At 42.5% G+C, this 25,000-nt stretch overlaps 1 protein-coding gene and 1 long non-coding RNA gene across 2 annotated transcripts; both read right to left on the bottom strand.

Moving 5' to 3' along the window:
- Positions 1–6,482: 6,482 nt before the first annotated feature.
- On the bottom strand, positions 6,483–9,631 carry LOC124559416. Its single transcript, XR_006968876.1, has 8 exons — positions 9,409–9,631; positions 9,222–9,290; positions 8,959–9,068; positions 8,498–8,731; positions 7,901–8,348; positions 7,489–7,751; positions 7,077–7,338; positions 6,483–6,872 (listed from the first exon to the last, which is right to left on the bottom strand). It is a non-coding gene; the product is annotated as an uncharacterized LOC124559416 (long non-coding RNA).
- A 57-nt stretch (positions 9,632–9,688) lies between these two features.
- LOC124559415 lies at positions 9,689–20,882 on the bottom strand. The gene is made up of 6 exons (XM_047130911.1): positions 20,707–20,882; positions 20,494–20,565; positions 20,185–20,267; positions 19,980–20,019; positions 9,884–9,964; positions 9,689–9,756 (listed from the first exon to the last, which is right to left on the bottom strand). The coding sequence occupies exons 1-6, from the start codon at positions 20,822–20,824 to the stop codon at positions 9,689–9,691; spliced, it is 462 nt and encodes a 153-aa protein (XP_046986867.1). The 5' UTR covers positions 20,825–20,882.
- Positions 20,883–25,000: the final 4,118 nt, after the last annotated feature.

Raw genomic sequence — 25,000 nt, 5'->3', positions numbered from 1 at the left:
CTGTAGTGTCCGTTCTTGTCACAAAAATGAATATTTAGCGTTTTCAGTAACAGTTTTTCTTAAAAGCAATTCGTTTAATAGAAATCCCAATACTCGCGACGTAGGCTGAAATTTTGCGTTACATAAACATTAAAATATCTTATAATTCTTAATATATCTTATAATTCTTAATAATTTAAATTTCGTTAAAACAGGCAGCTGTTAGTTCCAGTAGTGTCTATTCTGTCTGTTCTTACCAGAAAAGAGTAATTAAATGTTTTAATTCATTTTTATCGACACAGATCGTATTTGTTTCTGGTTAGACAGACGTGATGTAGGCATACAATTTCTGAGTTGCTAATGTTTAAAAACATATCTAAACATTCTTTATAATGTGATTCTCCAAAATCAAAGCAATTAGTAATTAATTCTTCTGCCACTGTATCTCTAAATCAGAACATAAACAGCGGCAACAACACAAAACAATTTATCATCCTGTGTGTGTACTTACAGCCAATCTCATGCCCTTGACAAATTTGAACTTAATTCTTCTATCGAATTCAATCATGAGTGAGAAATACAGGAGCTGTTATAGAATAGTGAGTAGGGTGATTTGTTTCCAGTCTTGTAGAAAATATTCTCATCGACGTGGGAGGTGGCGGGGAGGGGGGGGGGGGGGAGATGCAGTGGGGAGAACACTGGGAAAACAAGAGAGGCTCAATGGATAACGGCAGATATTAAAAAGTCCTCGTGAGCCATTAAATACCTCAGTTACATGAAAAACAGTTATAATGATTCAGAGTTCTTAAATAATTATCTGAAAGCTATGATAAAACTATCAGGGCTCAAGTATCTAATGATATGGTTTTGATGATGGGAGAAGGGAGGGATCTTCTGAGAAGGTTTCCCCAACTCCCCCATTTTGGCAGAGCTGCTGTAGGTGGCGGTCGTGTGTGCGTGAGATGTGCTTGCTTGTGTGAATGAATGATGTGTTTCTCTTTATCTGATGAAGGCCGTGGCAAAAGCTTGTATTTAAGTGTCTTTTAATTGTGTGTGTCTGCAACTTAACATATAAACTTTATGGTAAGCAGCAATGTGTCTTTTCCTACACTGTTGATATCCTTCCCTGGAGTTTCCGTTGTTTGAATTTTGACAATATACTTTACTAACGGGCCTGTTTAATGGCATACTACTTATAGAAAAGGAAACAGTGAGGCTGGCTTCTATGCTCCAAATAGTAGAAAGGGTAATATGTAGAGACCTCATGGACATGATTTTAAAATATGAAGCAGCTTATCAATGGATCATGGATGCAGTACAAGTCACTAGTAGGAACAATAAAGACCTGGAAAAACTGTTACATTTGTTATGATTTAGCATTCTTACTTACCACAGTATGTAAACACAGGTAGTAATGTGTGCAGTGGTTAGGGCATTCATCATCAGCACCATGTGATGTTTTAAATTTCACTAGTTGGGTCTTATGGTAATGACCTGCAAGGGTAAGACATCTTACAGCAAATATGTTGAGGCACACATGAAGCAGGCAGCATGTACCCCATTGGTCAGATTTGAGAAATGATTACCCTATTTTCCAAGCAGAGAAAGATTGTAATAAGAAAAAAATAATGAAAGGAATCAAATTCAATGGACTCAGAGAGTAATTGTAGGTCACCGAATCACAGCATTTGTGGCCTATGCTGTTACAGTGGTGAAGACAGTATGAGGATGTCGAACCACTGGCTCTAACCCACAATAATATTGCTGCCCTATACTGCAGCAAGAACTGCCTGTTTGCCAGATAAATTCTCTTTAGTTCGCGCTCTATGCTACATCCATTGTGTATATGTTGCAAGAATAAAAGTATTCGTAGCAAGTGCTGAGTGATTATATATCATCATAATTACCAGCTCCTCACTGCTTACAACATCAACAGAAACATATGCACTAGCCAACACTAAAAAAAAAAAAACCACACACCTCCACCTTCAGGTGATCTTGTCATAAGGAAATAAGAGTAGTGGTCATGTGGCAACTGGAAGATTATGGAAGAATGTTTCAATGTCAAATTCTAGTGGTAGGCTTGCTACCCAAAAGCCAAATACTCCCCAACCCACACAACACCGATGCTTCCACATTCACATCTGTAAGTCCTGCTTTTCCTACCCCACGGATCAGTTGCCCACTGGAACCTCCACCGGGATCAGCCACACAGTCCATGACTGCAGTGCCTTAGACTGCTTGGCTAATCCTGTGCGGCCCCACTGTCACAATAGAAGGGTAGAAGACACAAAGTAGATAAAATTGCACCCATGTAATGGGTTACAGAATTCACATAGAGGAAGTGAAGCTCATAGTGCTGGAAAGACCATTGCGTCTCTGTTTGCAAGGAACATTTTTGAACCTATTGACACTCCTGTGATGGTAGACAATAGGCTCCACTGAAGAGAAGACAGTACCAATCACAGAGCAAAATGCGGGCTGGCTAGTTTTTGTCAATGACATATATCAGCCTTTACAGCACCCTTAATCACATCAGCATAGGCAGTTGCTGTGATGGTACATGCCTATTTAATGTCACAGTGTCTTCCACCACATGATCCTTGACAGTGAGACCCTCTAAGAGGTTATTGCTCAGTTTTCACTGATAATTCTCCTGCTGGAAGATTTTTATGCATACAGTGTAGTATGAGGGGAGTGGCACCTGGCTGAGGGTTTGAGAAACTGAGGATCCCACACAGACTGAAGATATCATTCTATGCTATGCAATGCATGCTACCTGCTTCAGCACTGCTACATGGTCACCTACTACCATAGATCTATTCTCACCCTGCTTGCTCATCTTGACAGAAACTGCATATTGGGAAGTGACTGTCAACCTTTGTATATGTGACTTCTTCCCCATCTGAACCCACACACCAGATAAAGTAGACCTGACAGAGGGAGTGCCCAAAATGGCTAACTGGGCAGTAACCAGCCAGTTGGCTGTCTTTAAGCATTATGAAAGCATTTCATTACTTCCATGTTCCACCAAGCTACTCACACATTCATCCTCACGAACTTTGATTAGCAAAGAAACGTCTGCTGACTTTAAGGAAAATAATTAGAGAGATTAAGTAGAATTTTTTAGTTCCTTCAACAGGTCAACTTCTGCAAATATTTGTTACTAAATTTTTATTGTTATTTTAAAATGATTAACAGAATTGTTTTTCTAAAGATGATGGATAATTCACATCAGTCTGGTGACTACTCAGTGACACTACTCTTGTTTGTGTCTGATTATCTCATTAAGTTTGGCTTAGAGACCCTCTGTCGTTTTCTTTCATGGTGAGATTTTAGTGTGTTCAGAGGGGGGCTGGGGTTGGCCATATATGTTCCACATGTACTAAGCAGCAAAATTATTCTGTTATATTTTTAATTATTTTCCCCTTTTTGACAAGAGTTTATCTAATGACTCAATGTTGTTGTTTCAATTTTGTTTCTCTGAACTTGTTTTTATATCCAAATCCCCCAACCACATATTGGGGTGGGTGAAAACTAATATGTAATACTTATGTATGGTTATTGTTTTATTTTGCATAATAGTATTATTGTACCATCTCTATTATACATACATACATAAATACTTGTTCCATAGATTATGTATACGATATTTCGTAATGATGTGGAACATGTCACTTTAATGTAACTTTTCTTTATACAGAATTATTTTTTTATTGAGTACTATTTTGAAAACCATCACTCTAAACTTAAAATGTCTGATTTCATTTCTGATTTATATTACTACTAATAATATAGTTGTACATCAGAAACAACACACACTGAAAACATAACAATGCATAACACTGTAAATCAGAAAGTTATTTATATCAGTTCATAATATATTTAGCTGCAGTGTACTTGTGTAAGTGTTATGCATCCTACATTTCATCAAACATCATTTCACAACAAAATCCTACAAAGACAACTACCAACATACCTCAGATCATAATAAGATTAGGTTGACATAGAAATTCTGGAGATAGTTAAAGTGATTATATAATTGAATTTGCTGTGAAATTGACATTTATCACAGTAATGCAAATTTCCTCCCATGAAAAGAAATCATCAGTCTCATTATAACACTAGATCCAGTATATTTCATGACTCTTGACAATTAATTTCTCAGTAGTTAGCTTACATTTCTTTCTTGAGATCATTCTTGGTATGAAGTTACTGATCACAACTGAAAATGTAGCTATTCTATTATCCTCTGAAAAGTTTTGTAAATCACCACGAGACTTCAAATATTATCAATTATCTATAGTGCGAGACCTAATATTTTTATTTTAAAAGTGTTCTGCACAGAAGTACAAGTTTCATTAATTGCATCTTTATGCTGTCACCATCTTGGCTATTGGATGCATAACAAGAACCCCAGGGATTATGTGTAAACACACAGAACATGGAAAAGATTCTTGTACGGGCGATATACCCTGGCGAGAAAAAAGGGACGAGACTCCATTCTGGCTCAATGTCCCGTGTTATTAAAATATCCTGACTAACTGTTCAATACATCATGTGTATTGTCATGATATTAGGTGTTACCAGTTCTTAACTCAAGCAAGCATCAGTACTGTGGCGCATGGTGGCAGCACTTGGATTTCATTAGGAGAAAAAAAAAGAAAAAAAAAAAAAAACACTAGTCAGAAATATATTCCAAGGAACTGCAAGATAATAAGATTAATGGTGACTTAATTCCTTCATTTGTTTGTCACATCCCAGTTTTTCCACTATTAGACATGAACAATAACCTAGCTTCATGGGAAGTGATGTCCCAATTAGAACCATTTGTGATGTATACACCACAAAAATGAAATCTTTCACAGTGCAGGGGAGTGTACTGTTTTTGAAACATTAATGAAACATGAAATTTGTGAACCAGCCTGAATCTGAATCCAGATACCACAGTGGTTTTTGTGTAGAGTAGCTCTCTTGCCAATTGAGCTAGACATCAAACTTTGATAATCTACTACCTCTTTCCAAACAAAGCAGTGGCTCTCTCCAAGACCTTCCGGGAAGAGTTTTATTGATTGAAATGATAGGGGCTGTTTTTCTGTTAAATGTAGAGAGATATTGAGGGAGGTGCTGGGGATAAAATTGTGAACCACATGTGAGGTATGCTTCAGAGGCTCAATTTGTTTACACCTTCAGTGCATTCATGTTACGTAACACATTTAGGATGACTATTTTCTTGACACCTCAGCACAGAGAATAGCATTTAATTATGTAGGGCAGGCAATGCAATAATGAAAATGAAAATTCTTCAGTGATATAATTTTATTGAATCATTAACTTTCTATAAATTACTAAGACAACAGAGCAAACCAAATGTGGGGAACAAGGTGCATTTAGCTTGGGACTCAATATCTAATGTTCCAAGAGGATACCATTATCTTTGAGAGTGTAGTATTGTCAACAGTTAATCATTAAAAAAATTGCAAAGGTCACAAATGAATTCCTATCACTTTGCAAACTACAGTCTCAATCATAGATGGTTAAATTCTCTCACTGGTCATACAAATGATGTAGCAAACTATATTTGATTATTCAGATAACTATATTTGAAAACACCATCTGTGTTACACTACATGCCACAATTTCAATTGTTTATTTGGATAGTACACCACATTAACATTTAAAAGTTGTACAATTTAGAACATTATGAAATAATTCCATACATAAAGTACCAACAGTACAATGAAATTACAACATGATACATACATTGTACCTTGTGCAAAAATAAAAGTTTACTGAGTACTCTGACAATATACAACCAATCATTTAATTTCAGATACATTAGTACAAAATGAAGTGTCATGAATAATAAAGTATTACAGCAACAGATTACAAGTAGACATACAAAAAAACATAATTACATTGGGCACTTAAGGAGAAATACTGCTTCTACCATGATGACAGTGAACAAACAATCTTCCATTACTATAAATGACAGACATAAATCTTAAGAGTTGAAAGTACCTATTTGTCTTTACCCCCACCAATTTTGATGTTGTTTTCAAACCTTTAAAAACATGCTTGTGTAGGTCACAAGTGCAGTAGTAAGGACATGGAAAACATCCCGAGTATCTATCACCAGTGTCCAATTGGGACATTCTTATGTTTATGCCAATCGTCATGCATTAGAACACAACTTCTGCAGTGATCTGGGAAACACCTATTTCAAAAAAACTAAAATTAATAACATTTCCAGCTGTGTTATATTACATCATAATGTTTCAGAGGACACATACATTGTGTGAATTATGCTACAAGAAATCTTGCACAATGATGATGTTACCATCATTCGTATTGAAATTGTCAGAAAGACAGACACAAACTCCCGTCTGTTCATCTCAGAGTAGCACTTACACCCATGTCTTCAAAAATGGTTCAAATGGCTCTGAGCATTATGGGACTTAGCACCTGAGGTAATCAGTCCCCTAGAACTTAGGTTAGTTAGGTTTAAGTAGTTCTAAGGATGACACACACATCCATGCCTGAAGCAGGATTCGAACCTGCGGCCATAGCAGTCGCACAGTTCCGGACTAAAGCACCTACAACCGCTCGGCCACTCTGGCCGGCCCCAATGTCTTCAATATTTGCTCCATGTATTTGAATGAAACCAGCAATTAATGGTAGTAAGTCAAATGAGTGATTTTAAATGCAAAGTGTGTGGGCAAGAGTATAATTACAGAAAGAATCTCAGTCAGCATGTTTGCAAAAACCATCAACAGGAGCTGCCCGTTGTCACTAAAGCTACTGTAGCTTCTTATCAGTGCTATGTGTGTGACAACGTAGTATTTCTCTGGCTGTAATTGATGCTGTAGAAATCCAGTTCTTGATGACTCGACCTGCAAATAAAATTCACGTTAGACCACATTAGATATTAAATTAATATTTGTTTTGCAGGTCATGAATATGACACTTTATGTGGAATGTATCAGTTTAACAAATGTTTACTTGTCATGATTTTTTGTGTTTTATAGAGGAAATTACTGGAATTTGATAAAAGCACTGTTATCTGGTGTATTACTACATGAATTATTGTTACTTACTTCAAGCATTACTGTGGTGACCCGGCCATGCCAACAGCATTTCAGTCCCTAATTCTACTTATTATAGATGCCTTGACCTCCACAAACTCGAGTCATCCTGAAGATGCGGAGTGGTCTTTAGTTCTGGGATCAGATATTGCAGTTCCTTTCAAATCTGATCCTGACGCAGCTGTAGAGGGCAGGGTGGAATGCTATCCTGAACTCCGAATGGTAGAGACATCTCAGGTCCTTCCCATCTGCTTTCAATGCATCACATTCTGGACTGTAAATAAAGATTTAATTAGAATTCAGCCATGCCATATTACTATCAAATAACAAAAGTGTGAATAATGAATTAATGTTATACTGGGTTGAAAACCAGTATCAAAAAATACTTATATTGTGCCGGATTAACTGAAATACCATTACACACCTGACTTGCCATTCACTAGGCCTGATGAGGCTGAGTGAATCATAATCCTGACCTCTGAAGTGCTGATATTTCATGGACATTTCCACTCTCCTTCTGGCAGCCAGGGAAGGCAGAGTGCATCCCAGTCCTGACCTGAAGTCCAGATATTGGGGATATATGGTCCTCCACTCTTGATACAGTCTGTGGGGCCTGACTCAACATCAGTGACAAGCTCCAAATGTTTGGAAATTCCCTCTTTAGTCCTCAAGATGGCTTAGTCCGGACTGCAAGTAAGCATTTAATCAGAATTCAGATATGTCACATTGCTCCCAAGTAATAACAATTTACATAATGGTTAGTGATATACTTGACTGAAAACCAGTATCAAATCATCCTTATATTGTGCCCTATTAACTGCAATACCATTACATACCTGACTTGCCATTCACTAAGCCTGATGATGCTGAATGGATCCGGATTGCCACCTCTGAAGTGATGGAATTCCAAGGTCCTTTCAAAATGGTTGAAATGGCTCTGAGCACTATGGGACTTAACATCAGAGGTCATCAGTCCCCTGGAACTAACCAACCAAATGACATCACACACATCCATGCTCGAGGCAGGATTCGAACTTGCGACCGCAGCAGTCGTGCGGTTCCGGACTGAAGCGCCTAGATCCGCTCAGCCACAGCGACCGGCTCAAGTTCCTTTCCACTCTCCTTCTGACAGCCAGGTAAAGCTGAGTGGATCCTAGTCTTGGCCTTCTGAAGTCCTTCACTCTTGAGGCAACCTGAGGGGCCTGACTCGACATCAGTGCCAAGCTCGAAATGTTTGGGACTTACTTCATTAGTCCTCAAGATGGCATAATGGCATAGGCCGGACTGCAAGTAAGCATATAATCAGAATTCAGATATGTCACATTGCTCCCAAATAATAACAATTTACATGGTGGATAATGACATACTGGACTAAAAACCAGCATCAAAACATCCTTATATTGTGCCCTATTAACCGCAATACCATTACATACCTGTCTTGCCATTCACTAAGCTTGATGAAGCTGAATGGATCCGGATTGCCTCCTCTGAAGTGATGGAATTCCAAGGTTCTTTTCACTCTCCTTCTGGTGGCCAGATAAGGCTGAGTGGATACCAGTCCTCATAGTCAGCTCTTGAGGCAGCCTAAGGGGCCTGACTTGACATCAGTGCCAAGATCCAAATGTTTGGGACCTCCCTCACTGCTCCTTGACATAGCATAATCCAGACTGCAAGTAAACACTGCATTGAAGTTCTACTGTTCAGAAAGAATATAATTACAACTACTACCCTGTCTTCCCCACAACCACCACTTTAGAAACTGTATAGGCCTAATGTGAATAAAGTAGAAAGTTTGCATTATGGTATCTTCATAAATTAGACAGGCAGTCATCAGATGAAACACTATTACTTTAATAAATGGGATTACTTAATTAAAAAAAACAATGTTACATACCTGATGTGCTGCTCACTCAGCTTCAAGGGATGGAGTTTCTTTTTAACCAAGTTGCTCATATTGCAAACTGAGATCGTTTCCATTCTGCTGTTGAGTGGATGTAATCTGGACTGTAAGTAAATTTTAAATCAGAATAGAGCCACACTACAATGCTACTTGATAGCAACATTCTAACTATAATGTAATTTGTCACTGTTAAAGAATATAAGGTCACTGGAGCAGTACCACAGACATTTGATATGATGGGTTCCATCAGGTGTTACCTGTGCTGAGTGGCACATTTGATGTGGTGTAACCATGCTGCACAGCAACAATGTGGTTCATGTCCACCCCTGTAAATTAATTTTATATTATGTTGCAGACAGTAAAACAGAATACAAAAGTATCAATAACAGATATAAAATCAGAACTTCATTATCCTCAAATAATTTAAATTTTCTTTACACACACCTGATGATAACCCTACTGCCATTACATAGTGTGTGGTTGTTCCACAACATGGACCTGATTGTGGGTGTCAAGCCCTGCAAATAATTTTTGTGTTATTATACACACAAAATTGATAGGTCTAAAAGGTGGCATATACTCCACTGCAAGTAACTTTTAAATCAGAATCCAAACACACTAAATTGCTACTGAACTGCAACATTGTGAATACTACCTAATCTGACATCTTTAGTTGATATGTGGACATTAGAGCAGTATGAGATATAATGGGTCCATTAATGTGTTACCTGTTGTGCACATTTGGTATGGCATAACCATGCTGCACAGCAACAAACTGGTTCATGTCCGGCCCTGTAAATTAATTTTTATTATATTGCAGACAGTAAAATAGAATATAGAAGTATCAATATACATATATAACTTCAGATTTCACTATACTTAAATAATGTTATCTCCATTAGATTTACTTTACACACACCTGATGCACCATGATGAACACCTGGCTGCCATGGCATAGTGTGTGGTTGTTCAACATGGGCCTGATTGTGGGTGTCAAGCCCTGCAAATAATTTTTGTATTATTACGCAGGCAAAATTGATAGGTCTAAAAGGTGGCATATACTCCACTGCAAGTAACTTTTAAATCAAAATCCAAACACTACATTGCTACTGGACGGATGGATGGATGGATATGGTGCTATGGGTGTAGTCTTTAGCGCCCGAACGGAAACAATAACGGACGAGTGTCACTAATATGCAGCAAGTGCAAAAATAAAGACTAAAACTATAGGTGACAGTCTACATAGGCAGTGTGCAAGTCAACAGTAGCAAAGTGGAAAGCAGCACGTAAAGAGGAGAACTGCAAGAGAACGTAGGGGAAGGGGTTAAAATGAAACACATAGCACATGGTCGGAACTGGCCTATTACACGAATAAAAAGGAGTGGTCAGCCACTCGGCAACACACACAAAATTCCAACCTAAAATTTTAGGCTGGAGCCCAGAAACATCACAGTACCTTAAAACTTTCTTGACACTCGCCAACTCACTGACATTAAACAGCCAACTCACTGACATTAAACTTCGAAAAGACTCACTATATGCAATTTAGAACCTGTAAGAGGTTTCCACCCAGCATATGCATAAAATACGAAGAAGAGCAGATAGAAGAGGTTGACAGTCTTAAATTCCTGGGATTACAACTTGATAATAAATTCAGTTGGGAAGAGCACACCACAGAACTGCAGAAACGCCTTAACAAATCTGTATTTGCAATTCGAGTGTTAGCAGACATAGGCGACATAAAAATGAAAAAGCTTGCATACTTTGCCTACTTTCATTCCATAATGTCATATGGTATAATATTTTGGGGTAACTCTTCAAGTCAAACAAAAGTTTTCAGAGTCCAAAAGCGTGTAATACGTATTATTTGTGGAGTAAATTCACGGACGTCCTGTAGAAAACTCTTCAAAGAACTGGGTATACTAACTACTGCCTCTCAGTATATTTACTCATTAATGAAATTTGTCCTAAATAATATATCTCTTTTTCCAACAAACAGCTCGGTTCATACATACAATACCTGGAACAAAAATGATCTGCACAAGGACTTAAAAGCACTTACTTTAGTTCAAAAAGGGTCCACTACTCAGGAAAACTCATCTTCAATAATTTGCCAGTAAACATAAAAAATTTAGTTACAAATAAAGATCAGTTTAAAAGAAGCCTGAAAGACTTACTAGTGGCCAACTCCTTCTACTCCATTGACGAATTTTTTAATAGAAACAAATATACTATTAGTATTGTTATTTCAGCTTAAAAAAAAAAAAAAAATTTTTGACATGTTCCACATCCACGAGGATCTCCTCAGCACGGATCTATGGAACGTAAACTAATCTAATCTAATCTAATCTCGTCATCGGCTAAAATCGAGGGCAGATCCCCACTAATATTAACTTCCGCCCTGACAAAACGATATAAATCACACTCAACTAAAATGTGGCGTACAGTGATTTGTACGCCACAGGCATCACACAGCGGGGGTCCCTCTCGCCGTAGTAAGAAGGCATGCGTAAGAGGACAGTGCCCTATGCGAAGATCTGTAAGAGTCACTTTGTCCCGCCTAGGTGACCGGCAGGAGGAACACCACGGCTGGATGGTGGGTTTCACCAACTGCAGTTTATTTTCCCTCACCACCAGCCATTCCTCCTCCCACAATTGCATAGACTTCCGCCGCAGCACAGAAACGACACCTTGCAAAGGAATAGAACATTGTGTCACCTCCGGTAATCTGCAGGTGTCCTAGGCAGCTCGATCAGCTTGTTCATTTCTCCGTATGCCCACATGCCCTGGCACCCAGCAAAAGGACACTTGCTTGCCCTGTCGTTGGAGGATGTACAGTTGGTCGTAAATCAGCTGTTCCAACTTCTCTGCTGGGTACAGGTTCTGCAGTGACTGTAATGCGCTCAGAGAGCAAATTAGGAAGTGTTTGCCCTGAGTACACCGTATCTGCTCCAATGCTTCAGGATCGCGTAAGTTCTGCGGAAAAAACAGTGTATTCCAGGGGAAGGCGAATCCTGATGACACGTTCGGGAACACTACTGAGCAGCCAAGAAAATCCCCCTGTTGGGATCCATCAGTGTAGACTACTGTAAAATCATGATACCTATCTAAAATGTTAAAAAACAAAGATTTGAAAGTAAAATCTGAGGTACTGTCTTTCTTAAAATTTGCCAAATCTAAAATCAGTCTGGGCCTCTGGAGGAGTCAAGGTGGATATCCGCTCCAATCTCGACGTGAAACATTAAAACCAGCCACACCCATCTCTAAAATCCAATCCTTTGCACGAATCCCATAGGGTCTTGTTGCTCGTTGCCGGTTGCGAAAAAGCCTTTCCAGTGGAGGCCGAGCAACAGTGTGGTGTGTATGGTGTGGATAATGTTTTATAGACCTGGCACACCATTAGTAGATGCCGCTGGAGATGAAGTGGCAGTTCACCTGCCTCTGCACAGAGGCTCGGTATGGGGCTCGTTCTGAATGCCCCAGTGGCCAACCGAATCCCCTCATGGTGCACCACATTCAACAGCTTCAAATAAGTGGGTCTTGCAGACCCATACACCGTGCATCCATAATCAAGCCAGGACCGCACGAAGACTCTGTAAAACCAGAGCAGACAAGTACTGTCTGCTCCCCATGTGTGTGACATTTTAATATAGACAGCGCCTTAAGAGACCGTTTTTTCAGTTCCTTAATGTGTGGCAGCCACGTAAGCTTAGAATCAAAAGTGAGGCCCAGAAACTTCACCGTGTCTTTAAAATTCAGAATGGTGTCCCTCATCCTCAACTCAGGCAAGTCAAAAATGGAACGAGAACGGTTAAAAAGAACACAGACTGACTTATCAGTTGAAAACTTAAAACATCTCTTCTGTGCCCATTCATCGAAACGTCACAGAGTGAGTTGCAACTGACGAGTCGTCGTTGCAAGGCTTGAAGAAGAGCAAAATACAGAGAAATCGTCCACAAACAAGGAACACTGCACAGGACTTTTCATGACAGACGTAATACTATTAATAGCAATAGCAAAGACCATCACACTTAAAACACTGAACAAGAGAACGGTGTCCCTCAAGGTAAAGCGACTAGACAGTACGTCTCCGACTCGGTAGCGAAAATAACGTGGCGACAGGAAGGACTGAATAAAATTGGGAAGACATCCACGAAAACTCCATTCGTGGAGCTGCCTGATGATAAGATGCCTCCAAGTAGTGTCGTATGCCTTTTCAATGTCAAAAAATATTCCCAACAGGTGATGCTGGCATAGGAAAGCCTATTTGATAACCTGGCCCTCCTGGAGGCGGCTATACAAGGTGGAGCGATACCTCCTGAACCCACACTGAAAGCGACTAAGGAGTTTCCAGAATGAGATTTTCACTCTGCAGCGGAGTGTGCGCTGATATGAAACTTCCTGGCAGATTAAAACTGTGTGCCTGACCGAGACTCGAACTCGGGACCTACTGGCAGAAGTAAAGCTGTGAATACCGGGCGTGAGTCGTACTTCGGTAGCTCAGTTAGGTAGAGCACTTGCCCGTGGAAGGCAAAGGTCCCGAGTTCGAGTCTCGGTCGGGCACACAGTTTTAATCTGTCAGGAAGTTTGGACTAAGGAGTTGTCTGGATTCTAACATCCAGACAAGGCGGCAGTTGACCATCCGCTCCAAGGCCTTTCCCACGCAGCTGGTCAGGGCAACACTACAGTAACTACCCGGGCACGTGCGGTCTTTCCCAGGTTTTAAAAGAGGAATTAAAATTGCTTCACGCCACGAGTCGGGGAGGTGACCAGACATCCAAACAAGATTAAAAAGTCGGAGGAGGAATTCTTTATTTTTCCCTGCGAGGTGCCGCAGCATGCTATAGTGGATTCTATCCTGACCAGGCGATGTATCATGAGCCCCACACAATGCAGAATCCAGTTCCCACATGGAAAATGTCGCAGTTGTACTCTTCTGTACTGGGTGATCAGAAGTCAAAACTGCTCCTCTCAGCAGCCACTCTGTGGGGCTGGAAAGCTGGATTCTGACTGGCGGTTGCAGTAATAGCTGCAAAATGAGCCGCCATAGAGTGGGCAATATCTTTTGGGGTCGTTTGGAGAGTACCATTCCACATTATAGCAGCCACAGGGCACCTCCCACCTCTCCCAGAAATCCTCCTGATGGTCTCCCAGACAATGTAACTTCGTGTAGAACGATTAATTGTGTTCAGGAACTGCTGCCACGACTTCTTCTTGCTCTCTCGTATAATCCGACGACACTTTGCCCTCGCCACCTGAAAGGCTGCAAGGTTCTCTACAGTTGGCCGGCATTTGAACCTATGCACAGCTGCCCACCTAGCCCTGATTGCAGAGCGGCATTCGTCGCTCCACCAAGGGACAGGCTGCCACTTCGGTTGTCCCGTGGACTGTGGGATGGACACTTCACTGGCACGGTGGATCACTTCAGTAATATGATCCACCCATTCCTGGACACTGACTCGATGTTCAAACGGGGCTAGCTGACTATACAGTGGCCAGTTGGCTCTACCGAGCACCCATGGAGGCGGTTTCTTTTCCAGTTCCACTGCATGTGGCAGGTGAATCCAGACGGGGAAGTGATCACTGCCGTGTAAGTCATCAACCACTTCCCATTCAGCAGTGTGGGCGATAGCTGGAGAGCAAAGCGATAGATCAGTGGCAGAGAACGACCCAATTGCAATGCAAAAATGCCTGCTTTGACGTGTACTTAGCAAATAGGCACTGGAAGACAGAAGAAGCCTCTCGATTGCTCTACCCCTGGGACAACTACTCACAGAGCCCCAAAGCATATTGTGTGCATTAAAATCACCACAGAGGATGAAGGGGAGGGGGAGCTGTGTACGAAGATCACAGAGCCTCTTTGTTGAGCACATCATGTGGGGGCAGGTAAAGCGAACATACTGTTAGCATATGACGCACATGTACTAATATTGCAACTGCCTGTAAATTCGTCGAGAAGGAGAGAGGCGAGGAGTGGTAGTCGGTGTTGACGAAGACACCTACTCCTCCTCGAGCTCTCTGTCCACTCAGGTCGTCCTTTTTTTGGAGGACATAACCACGTAGCTCAGGGGTGTATGTTTCACTGAAATTTGTCTCTTGCAGACGTACACACATAGGTCTATCCTGAATCAATAGACGTAGTTCCTCCACATGTGTCCTGAACCCTTGCACGTTTCATTGTAATATGGGAGCCATCACGGTGGTTGTATTTTCTGCGTCTCTTTCCGCCGACGTGGGGAGACTGCAGCTGGTGGAGGTTCAGTCTTGGGGCGAGATGACTGCCCCATATTCTCAGACTCCATCAGCTTTGGGAAGAGTCTGATGAAGCGTCTGGTGGGACCACATTAACATGATCCGAGGGTTTACCAGGCGATTTAATCTGTTGGTGCTGCTTGACGTGTGCTTTCCTTTGTTTAGGGGGTTTGCTGGAACTGGAGCTGGGGTGTTTGTAACCATGCCGGGCTTTGGAACAGCCTCAGCCATCGGAGATGCCTGGGGCTCTTCAATGTTAGCTACTGTACCTTCCTCTGCTGTTCGAGGAGGGGCTACAGGCTCTGATACACTTGCTGCCTTGCAAGTGCACTGACATGCGCAGGTGTTCGTGCCAACACTAACAACCTCCGTCTGTGTAGATGCATCGACTTTTGGAGGCGGCTTCTGAACAATGGAGGCAAAAGACGTAATGAATGTGGGGGGCTGCATGGCCTTAAAGATCTTTTTGGCTTCACGGTAGGGGATACGCTCAGTTGTTTTTATTTCTTGTATTTTACGTTCCTCTAGGAAGATTCTACAGTCCCTACTCCAAACAGGGTGGCTTTCAGAACAGTTTATACATCTGACAGGAGATGAACAGTCGATTCCGTCATGGGCAGTCTTACTACAGTTGCCACACATCGCTTCTCCTTTACACCCTAGAGTTGTATGCCCAAAACGCTGGTACTTAAAACAGCGCATTGGGTTTGGGACATACGACCGTACGTTTAGTCGAAGAAATCCTGCCTTGACGTGTTCTGGGAGTTTGGGGGTATTGAAACAGGGTGTACACGTGGACGAGGAAAAACAATTCCCGGATTTTTCCCGGATTTCCCGGTTAAAAATGCACTTTCTCCCGGATGAAAATACACTTTTTCCGTGTTAAGTAACAGTATACCTTTCCTCAGAACTGTGAAACTTATTAATCCTTTCAATGGTTGTGATTTTATACACCGGCGTAGAATTTCCCGGTACTTTAGAAAAGGAAGCTCAGGGGAAAAAAACACGTTTTGGAAAGATGTCTGACGTGCTGCAACATGTTCACTGCACATTTTCGTATTACGAATTCCACCAAACACCGCATGTTACTTTCCGAAGGACTGAAATCGAGACTGCGATGCGCTTTTCTAAGCCAGTCGTAGCTCATGTCAAGCCATCTCGCCAGCCGATATTTGGAGCATAGGACACGTGATGTAGTCAGCCAATAGCGACATCACTGTTAATCAGAGCGAACACACTAATAGGAAAAGGTAATGGTTTAAATTAATATACATTGCGTTGCTACAAGAAAAGAAAAGCTTTCACGTATAATGTTAGATTAATAAGCTGCAAGAGAAGCTAAGCTTCCACGCGTGTTACACTTTAAGATACATCACATAAATGTGCCAGTAAAATTTTTAACAACGACATAAATGTCTGATCTTCTGGGCTCGAAAATATTCTAAATGGTCATCCTGAAAGATCTGATTTTTGAATGAGAGTCAAACGCTCTGTGATTTAAGAAATTCATCGGACATTCGCGCACAGAGTTCATCTTGTGTAAAAGGAAATTTACTTTACTTGAAAATAACGCTTTTCAAACAATCATTCGAAAAATTTTCCCGCGACCTGTTAGAAATAGATTCGTTTCAGCAGTTGTGCCAGATGACAGTCGTCACCGCGCTTGTGCAGCTACGATGACGCAGGAAGTCCATACGTTCGTACGTGTAAAACATTAAAAGATCTTACATTATGTCACAAAAGAGACAACACATAAGCGGATACTCCAAGAGTATGGGAATTTTGTGAACCATATTAAAAGGTAATTTGGCTTAGTGCACATTCGTATGTCCAGATTTAGATGTAAATTTTCTTGGAATGCCAATACCGTATTATCTCATGTTTGGTTCTTTATTATGGCATAATGCCATACGTGCTAGAAGATGAACACGTGAACTTGAAATGCAGCGAACAGTTGAAACTAGCCAATAGTGTAGAATTAAACACTTCGTTCCAAATAAATTGACCGCCTCAGCATAAAAGATTAATAAAAGTCAAATTCCTTTAAAAAACAGACAAAAAAACCTCATTGTTCTGCAAGGCGATTAACGCTTGACTGTCAGAAAGGTAGATACAAAATCTGAAACTAATAACATACCTTAGCCTTCCGTAATTATGTGAATGAATTTTAATTCACTTGATAGCTGCCGGCCACAAAAATCAGTTTTGTTTTCATTTGACGTGAGAGCAATAAACGAAGAGGAAACAACAAAATCACTTAAACATGGGTCACGTGGAGACTACCACCTCCCCACAACAACTCAGGCTGCTCAGGTCCGGATCTACGATATTTCCGAACAATCACCGGTTTAGTTATCCCGCATTTATTCTCCGGTTAGGTGTTATTACATGTTTGTATAACGCGTTTTTCGCGCCACTTCCAGAATAGAACTTTAGCGGCTGCTAGCCGGAGACTGTATAACTGGCCCTTTGTAGTGTAGCGGTCTGTCCAAAAATTTTCTGTCAAAATTTCATTTTGTTGGATCACTGAGAAGAGAATACGTAATCTTTGTTGCCTGTTATTCCTGTTGGTCGTTTACTTTCACTCTGGTAGTCTGAATCTATGGAATTCGCTAGTAATTATAACAACGCCGATCATTTGCAAACCCAGTCAACTACATAAACAGCGATTGTCATTCACCCTTACGTGTGATCGAAAATGCATTGCAATGTCAAAGACGTCGACAGCGTGTATTGCACGTAGACCCGTCTCCTTTTGTTTGAGGGAAAGTTTATTTCTAGATGCGACGGGGATTCCCCTGGCAGAGACATCACGTTCACTATGCACGCATTCAGAAATCAATATAGAATTTGATCAAAAATGTTCAAAAACCAACAGAGATGCGTTCAAAATCATATGAGTAATCGATAGACCAACGTGCGCTCGATGCTAGGCGCTTTGTGAAACAAGGTCTTTTTATTCAATAATATGAATTTGACACCCACCCCCCGCGCCCGAAACTGCCGCCCGGGGCAGATACCCCGATTTGCCCCCCCCCCCCCCCCTACGCCGCGCCTGTTGGGCACATACGTGAATCTGGCAGCTTAGGCGCACCAGTAAAATTGTTTCGGATATCATATGGCTGCTTGCTGCTATTGCTTATACAGCTAACTGCCACACTTCTGTAGCCAGAAGAGGGAGAAGGTACTACTCATATGCGACTCAACTGCATATGCGCATAAGCTGGCTCGCAACGGCTCAGACGAATCTAATGTAAGCAGTTGTGACGTCGCGCTCATCGGAGGCAATCTTTTGTTATGAAACATTGCATAGTCTTCCTAAAGCCTTAGACACATTTTGCTGTTGGCAGACGCTTGTATGAGCACTGTGTTTTGTTCTTGTATATGGTGCATTTCCTTTGCAACTTAAGTTTTACTTTCGTTCTTTTTTCTCTCGTTCGTGTTTTATGGCTGCAGTATTATTCTGCAGTAGCGAGATACAGTAATATTCTTTGTTAGAGTTTTCGTTCTTACCAGTCAAAGTTATAAAAATTTCAACTTAAAAACAATGAAAAATTCCCGGAATTCTAGAAAATTCCCGGTTTATTCCCGGATGAAAAAATTCCCGAGTTTTTCCCGGATCTCCCGGGTCGTATACACCCTGTGAAAGTAAGAATGAAGGAGTCAGATTTCACCACGTTCCCATTCACCCTTTTCATGATGTTCTGAACGTCAACAATTTCCTCCTGAGCCCACTCACTCTTTAATTCTTCTACAGGAATGTCAATGAGATCCCTACAGGTAACAACACCCTTACTGGAGTTCAGGGTGCTGTGAAGCTCTGTATCGATCGTGTATTCCCCCAAGCTTTTAGCTGTTTGAAGGTTAACTGCTTGCTGAGAAGTTGATGTTTCAACCAGCAGTGTCCCATTCCGTAAACGCTTCACTGATTTTAAAGTTCCAGCTATTCCTTCTACATCCTTTTGGATATAGAATGGCGAAACCTTTTCAAAGGAACCCTCTTTCCTTTTATTATTACAAACACAATTCTGGTTGTCAGTATGTGCTCTGTTACTCTGAACTGCGGTACGTTTGCTGACGCCTGAGTCAGGAGGACTGGCTAACCTAGCTCTCTTGTTTGATTGGGTGGTAGTGCCTACCAGCGGTCCACCCATCCCACTGGCAAGCGAAAAATTAGGAGGAGGAAAAGAGGAAGAATTCGTGGTATCCCTGGTCGTCCCACGAGCAGCTAGGGAAACTTATCCCTGGTCGTCCCACGAGCAGCTAGGGAAACTTATGTCCATCCAGACAGAGCCCCGCATGCCTGGATAAGCCTTGTACAACTGAGGTGCGACAGGTTCCCCAGAGGTTGCCCGCTAGCGACTGTTCCACCTCAACAGCCATGCATCTTATCGGCGCGCAGCACACCTTAAGATTGAAGGTTTTTTTTTATAGAGGTATGTACCATCCTTGCGATCCAGGCAATCAAGCCAAGATCCCCGGTCCCTACGACACACAACGTTCCACCGTTGCGCCACACGGTGGTCGCTGAAGCAAGCCCAGAGCTTACGGTATCAGCAGACTGGCGGCGCACACCAGTCCACAGCTCGAGGACCCCGGGTTTGCCAAGCCCGTACCCAGCAAATTAATGCTGAGCCCCCTGAGGGATTTTGCTACTGAACAGCAACATTGTGAATATTACTTAATCTGACATCTTTAGCTGGTATGAGGACATTAGAGCAGTATGAGATAGATTCGGAATAATGGGTCCGATTAAGTGTTACCTGTTGTGCTGTGCTGCACAATTGGTATGGCATAACCATGCTGCACAGCAACAATATGGTTAATGTCCAGCCCTGTAAATTAATTTTATATTATAATGCACACACAGTAAAATAGAATTTAAAGATATCAATATACATTAATATGAATTCAGATTATCATCATACTCAGATAATGTTATCTCCATTAGGTTTACTTAACACACACCTGATACACCATGATGAACACCTGACTGCCATAACATGTGTGTGGTTGTTCTACAACATGCAAGTGATTTTTGGTGTCAAGCCCTGCAAATAAATTTCGTATCACAACTGAGGCAAAATTGATAGGTACTGAAAGATAGTATATACATATACTGTACTGCAAGTAACTATTACATCAGATTCCAAACACACTGCATTGCTACTGAACAGCAAAATTCTAAATTTTACTTAATGTGACATGTTTATTTGATGTGAGGACATTATAGTAGTACCACACATATTTGGAATGATGTATCCCACCAAGTTTTACCTCTTTTGCTGTGCTGTACATCTGGCACGGCACGACTGTGCTCCGCAGGAACATCATGATTCGTGTCGAGCTCTGCACATAAATTTCAAGTAATTCATGGTTAATATACGAATTTGTGTTCAGTACCTGTCAACTTTGTGTGAATTATATTTTACTCTGCCAAGGTTCAACACATAAACGTATCTACTCAATAAGTTGAAAATTGATACATACCCTCATTCAGAAGTGATTTTACTATTTCACACCTTTCTTCAGCATTTGGAACAGCCAGAGAAATATTACGTGCTGTTTTCTTCTTGGTAGAAAACAGCCTCCTCTGTGGCATTAGCATTCTTTTGTGGCCCTTATCTGTTTGTCTGACGTAACCGTTTCGGGCTCGAACAGCTCCTACATTTCAATTTAAGGATAACACAGTTCTTTGGCCAACTGCAGTTCAGTCTCCGTCATTCCACTGACAATATTGGAAAACACTGAAATAAGCTTCTGTTTCCCTTCTCACAATGATTTTGGTGTTTTTGAAACAGATTTTGTGCTTACTTCGGCTAATATTGCTGTTCTCTCACTGGTGGCTTCAACATCAACACCAGTACCCAGTACCTCTGGACTTTGCAGGGAATTTTCACCGACACTGTCATCTCGGCAAACAGTGTGAATGTGCTTACACATATTGAATCTAATACTGTAATCCATACATGTACAGTGATACCTATGTATGCATACATTGCAATCACTACATTTTAATTTGCACTCATAGTTGACTCTGTTATCTTTCACAATGTACACCTCTGAAGATGATGTGGATAGCACTTCCCAACCACCATCTACCTCAGTCATGAGGTCCATTAACAAACTAGTTTTGTGCTTATTACGAATGTCTTGAACTTTGCTTGTAACCTTCCCTTTTACATTCGCTATAAGCCAGTCAAACATCTTGGCTGGAACTAGGGACATTAGTGTAGATATGCCTTTGTCCAGTCGTTTTATCTGTCTTGCATTACCATGTATCTCCTTTAACGTCCTATGCATACTCTCCACATGCATGTTGGTATTGAGACCAGCATACGTTCTGTGACAGTAGGCCCAACACTCCACATTTCCCTCATAGTGTGTCTTGAAGTATGAAGCAAATTCTGATGTGTCAGGGTCACTACTGAGCTTCTGCAATGCTTTTTGCAGTGATTCCTGAAACCTACTTACCTTTCTCAGCATTGACACTGATTTAATAAGCTGATACACCTCATTTCTTTTATCCAGATCTGCAATTTTCCGCTTGATATTAGTTTTCCATGCTCTGTCCATATGCCAGGTACAATAGAGTCTCATCTTAGGAGCACCCATTGTCCTGTTCCATGCAATACTGTATGACTCTGCCAAATCAGACATGAATACATTGGGGCAAACTGGTACAACCTGTGATTTTACATACTGTAAAAATATACTTAAAACATCGGCGTCCTTCCTGTTCGAAATTAGAAAAGCACATGGGAATCCTTGCCTGAGATCATCCAGTACTAAGACAGCTCACACTTCGAAATCATACACGTTAAGCCCATGGGTTCCATCAATACAGATACAGTCTTCTCCATATTTTGATAACATTTCGCGTTGTGCTCTGTTGATTGTCACTTCCTCTGTTAGGCAGTCCCAAGGAAGGTGGAGTGCTAACTTACGTGCTCTGTTTTGTATTGTTTGGAGCCACCTTAAGTTGGTGTCGGCTGCGTTTCCCATACCACGGACGCGTATTCTAATAGAGGACGGATGGCGGCCTTGTATAGTGTGAGGCGGTCATGATGTGGAAGCGTGGAGGTCTGGTTGATCAGGGGTTAGAGAGTCCGAGTCGCCCCAGTGCTTTCCCCCCGATTTCTTCTATGTGCTGCCTCTCGGTTACACGACGGTCCGGAATGACCCACAGGTATTGTGCTGTTGCACTCCATGGGACAGGGACTCGGCGTACCGTCACCGTTGGAGCGTCATCACGGTAGTGGCGCGTAGCAATGATGAGCGCTTGTGATTTCTCACCGTTGTATGTTAGGCGCCACTTTGTTGCCCACTCAGCGAGGGCGCCTGTGGCCGACTGGAGACGCTGCTTGAGACCGTTGACACACCCGCTGCGTGAAAAGATTGCCGTATCTGGTTGGTTGGTTGGTTTGGGGAAGGAGACCAGACAGCGTGGTCATCGGTCTCATCGGAATAGGGAAGGATGGGGAAGGAAGTCGGCCGTGCCCTTTCAGAGGAACCATCCCGGCATTTGCCTGGAGTGATTTAGGGAAATCACGGAAAACCTAAATCAGGATGGCCGGACGCGGGATTGAACCGTCGTCCTTCCGAATGCGAGTCCAGTGTCTAACCACTGCGCCACCTCGCTCGGTCATTGCCGTATCGTCCGCGTAGAGAGCGAGATGGACCTATCAGTATGCGGAAGGTCGGCGGTGTATAGGGCGTAAAGCATTGTCCCAAGGACCGAGCCTTGAGATGCACCCGCAAGTACCTGGCGCTCCTTGGAAATTCCACTGTCACACTCGAACGTGAAACGTTCTGCCCTGTAGGTAGCTCTTGATGAGCTTCACGTGTGGCACAGGTACACCCAGGTCAAGTAACTTGAACGTTTGGTACATCGTCTGTAATTTGCGCAGTCTCTTCACCGCAGAGTTTGCACTTTGGAGTAAAGTCTTTGTGAGGTACTCCTGTTTTTACACACACTTCGGTGGCGTGTTGCTCACCGCACTTGAACAATACTTAGGCATTCCACGGTACTTTGTCGAGTGGCCGAGTTCCAGGCAGCGGAAGCTATGGGTGTATGCAGCTTCGTTACGAAGCACTTCTGCACACACTACCAAGTTGCCTATGCGCTTCAATTGGAAAAGCTTCCGGTTTTCCGCAGTGTTATTTGCGATCACCAGGAATAGCGGGTTGCGTCCTTTAATGCGCTGTTGTTTCATCCTAATTACTTCCTCAACGCAGTAACCCACTTGCTTCAGGTCTTCTTTTACCTCTTTGTTTCACGGTGCGTGGGATCTTGCGGAAGACAACCTTCTGGGGCTTCTACACCTTCAGCTCTAATAGGAAGAAGTTCCAGCCCCATCTGGTGCATACCTCGTCGACTTTCATAAAGTGTTCGGCAGTTTTCACCTTAACTTTGTGAAGATCATCGCCTGACACATTGACGCTGTAGTTATCCTTGCCAATCAGCATGTTAAGTGCTCTTTGTAGCTCACGAAAGTGGCCTTCGAACTTGATTACGAGCGGCGGCGGTGCGTGACGCTGCTGCGGCGGTGGCAGTGTCAGCTCCTCGTCTTCAGAGTCGCTGAGTGCTTGGAAGCTGTTGCCAGTGCCTACTGGTGCTGCTGTCGGCTGACGTGTGGTTTTCGCGGTCTTCGTAACAGTTTCGAAGCCGTCGTTGTCTACTTTAGAATCCCTCGCGCGGCGGCGAATTTTTGTACAGGTTTTCGTGTTGTTTTGCGCAATTTCCTTGCGGAATTTGCGCACGTCCGGGGCTGAGGCGTCGTCGTCAGATTTCTGCCTCTTCCTCGAGGCACGTGAAGTTGTTGCTTGGGTGAGTCCCACAAGAAGCTGGAGCGCTTTGTCGCTGTCCTGCTGCGCGGTGGGGACGTCCACTGGCGTCTCCAGAGGCTGCTGCAACGACGCACAACACTCGCGAGAGATCGTAAGCATTGTTTCACTTTCGCGGGTGAAGCGATAAGCGTGAGCACGGCTCGTACTGCTACCGTCGACGCCCGTTGGGGGAGAGTACTACTATCAGAGACGCTCGGTAGCGCCTCTGACGTACTCGCCTGGATCCCGTAAGCGTCCAGGGACGCGGCCCGTCCGCTGGAGCAGTCGGAAGCGCATTAGCGGTGTGTGTGTCTCCTTGTGCTTCGGTTTGGATTTGCTGTGGATTTCCTACCGCGCAACACCTGGGTTTGGAGAAGTCTATAATAGCATTTTTCTATTGTTCCTTTTAATATGTGGTTTGTACTTGTTAGGGAAAGTCTTTTGGTTGGCTATGTTGCTCAGCACTGGAGCTTTGAGATCATTCGTGGGTTGCTTGGTTATTAAAGGCGCAACAGGTCTGGCCACCTGGTGGTGTTTGACCAGTGTGGCCTATGTCCGAGCTCGCGTATCAGAGGATTGCTTTCTTACTCGATGTTGTCGTAGAACTTCTTGACGGTTTCTTTCAACCGCCTTCGAAGTGGCAGAATGTCGACGACGACGTGTAGATCCTCCAAGCGAAAATCTCGTGGGAGGTGGAGTGCCAAATTCATAGACCTATTTTGGATCGTCTGAAGACGGCGTAGGTTAGTCTCCGCTGTGTTACCCCATACAACCGCTGCATATTCCAGCAGGGGTGAACTGTAGCCTTGTACAGAATGAGACCTAAGTGGGCAGGAAGCGTTGATGTCGGGTTTAGTACAGGGTATAGCAGACGTAGTCTACCCAGTGCTTTCGCCCTCACCTCTTCTATATGTTGGCGCCACGTTAGACGCCTGTCTATAGTGACGCCAAGGTA

Source organism: Schistocerca americana, unplaced genomic scaffold, assembly GCF_021461395.2.
Source record: "Schistocerca americana isolate TAMUIC-IGC-003095 unplaced genomic scaffold, iqSchAmer2.1 HiC_scaffold_104, whole genome shotgun sequence".
Taxonomy (NCBI): Eukaryota; Metazoa; Arthropoda; class Insecta; order Orthoptera; family Acrididae; genus Schistocerca; species Schistocerca americana.
The sequence above is the reverse complement of the archived record's forward strand: the minus strand, read 5'-3'. Positions and strand labels throughout refer to the sequence as shown.

Excerpts from the sequence above, each read along its gene's own strand:
- LOC124559415 (XM_047130911.1), bottom strand. The coding sequence starts at position 20,824 with ATGCTAATGCCACAGAGGAGGCTGTTTTCTACCAAGAAGAAAACAGCA. Across the intron at positions 20,268-20,493 it reads TGTACAGCACAGCAAAAGAG|GGCTTGACACCAAAAATCAC; the intron begins GTAAAACTTGGT and ends ATTTATTTGCAG. Across the intron at positions 20,020-20,184 it reads TGTTCATCATGGTGTATCAG|CATGGTTATGCCATACCAAT; the intron begins GTGTGTGTTAAG and ends GTTGCTGTGCAG.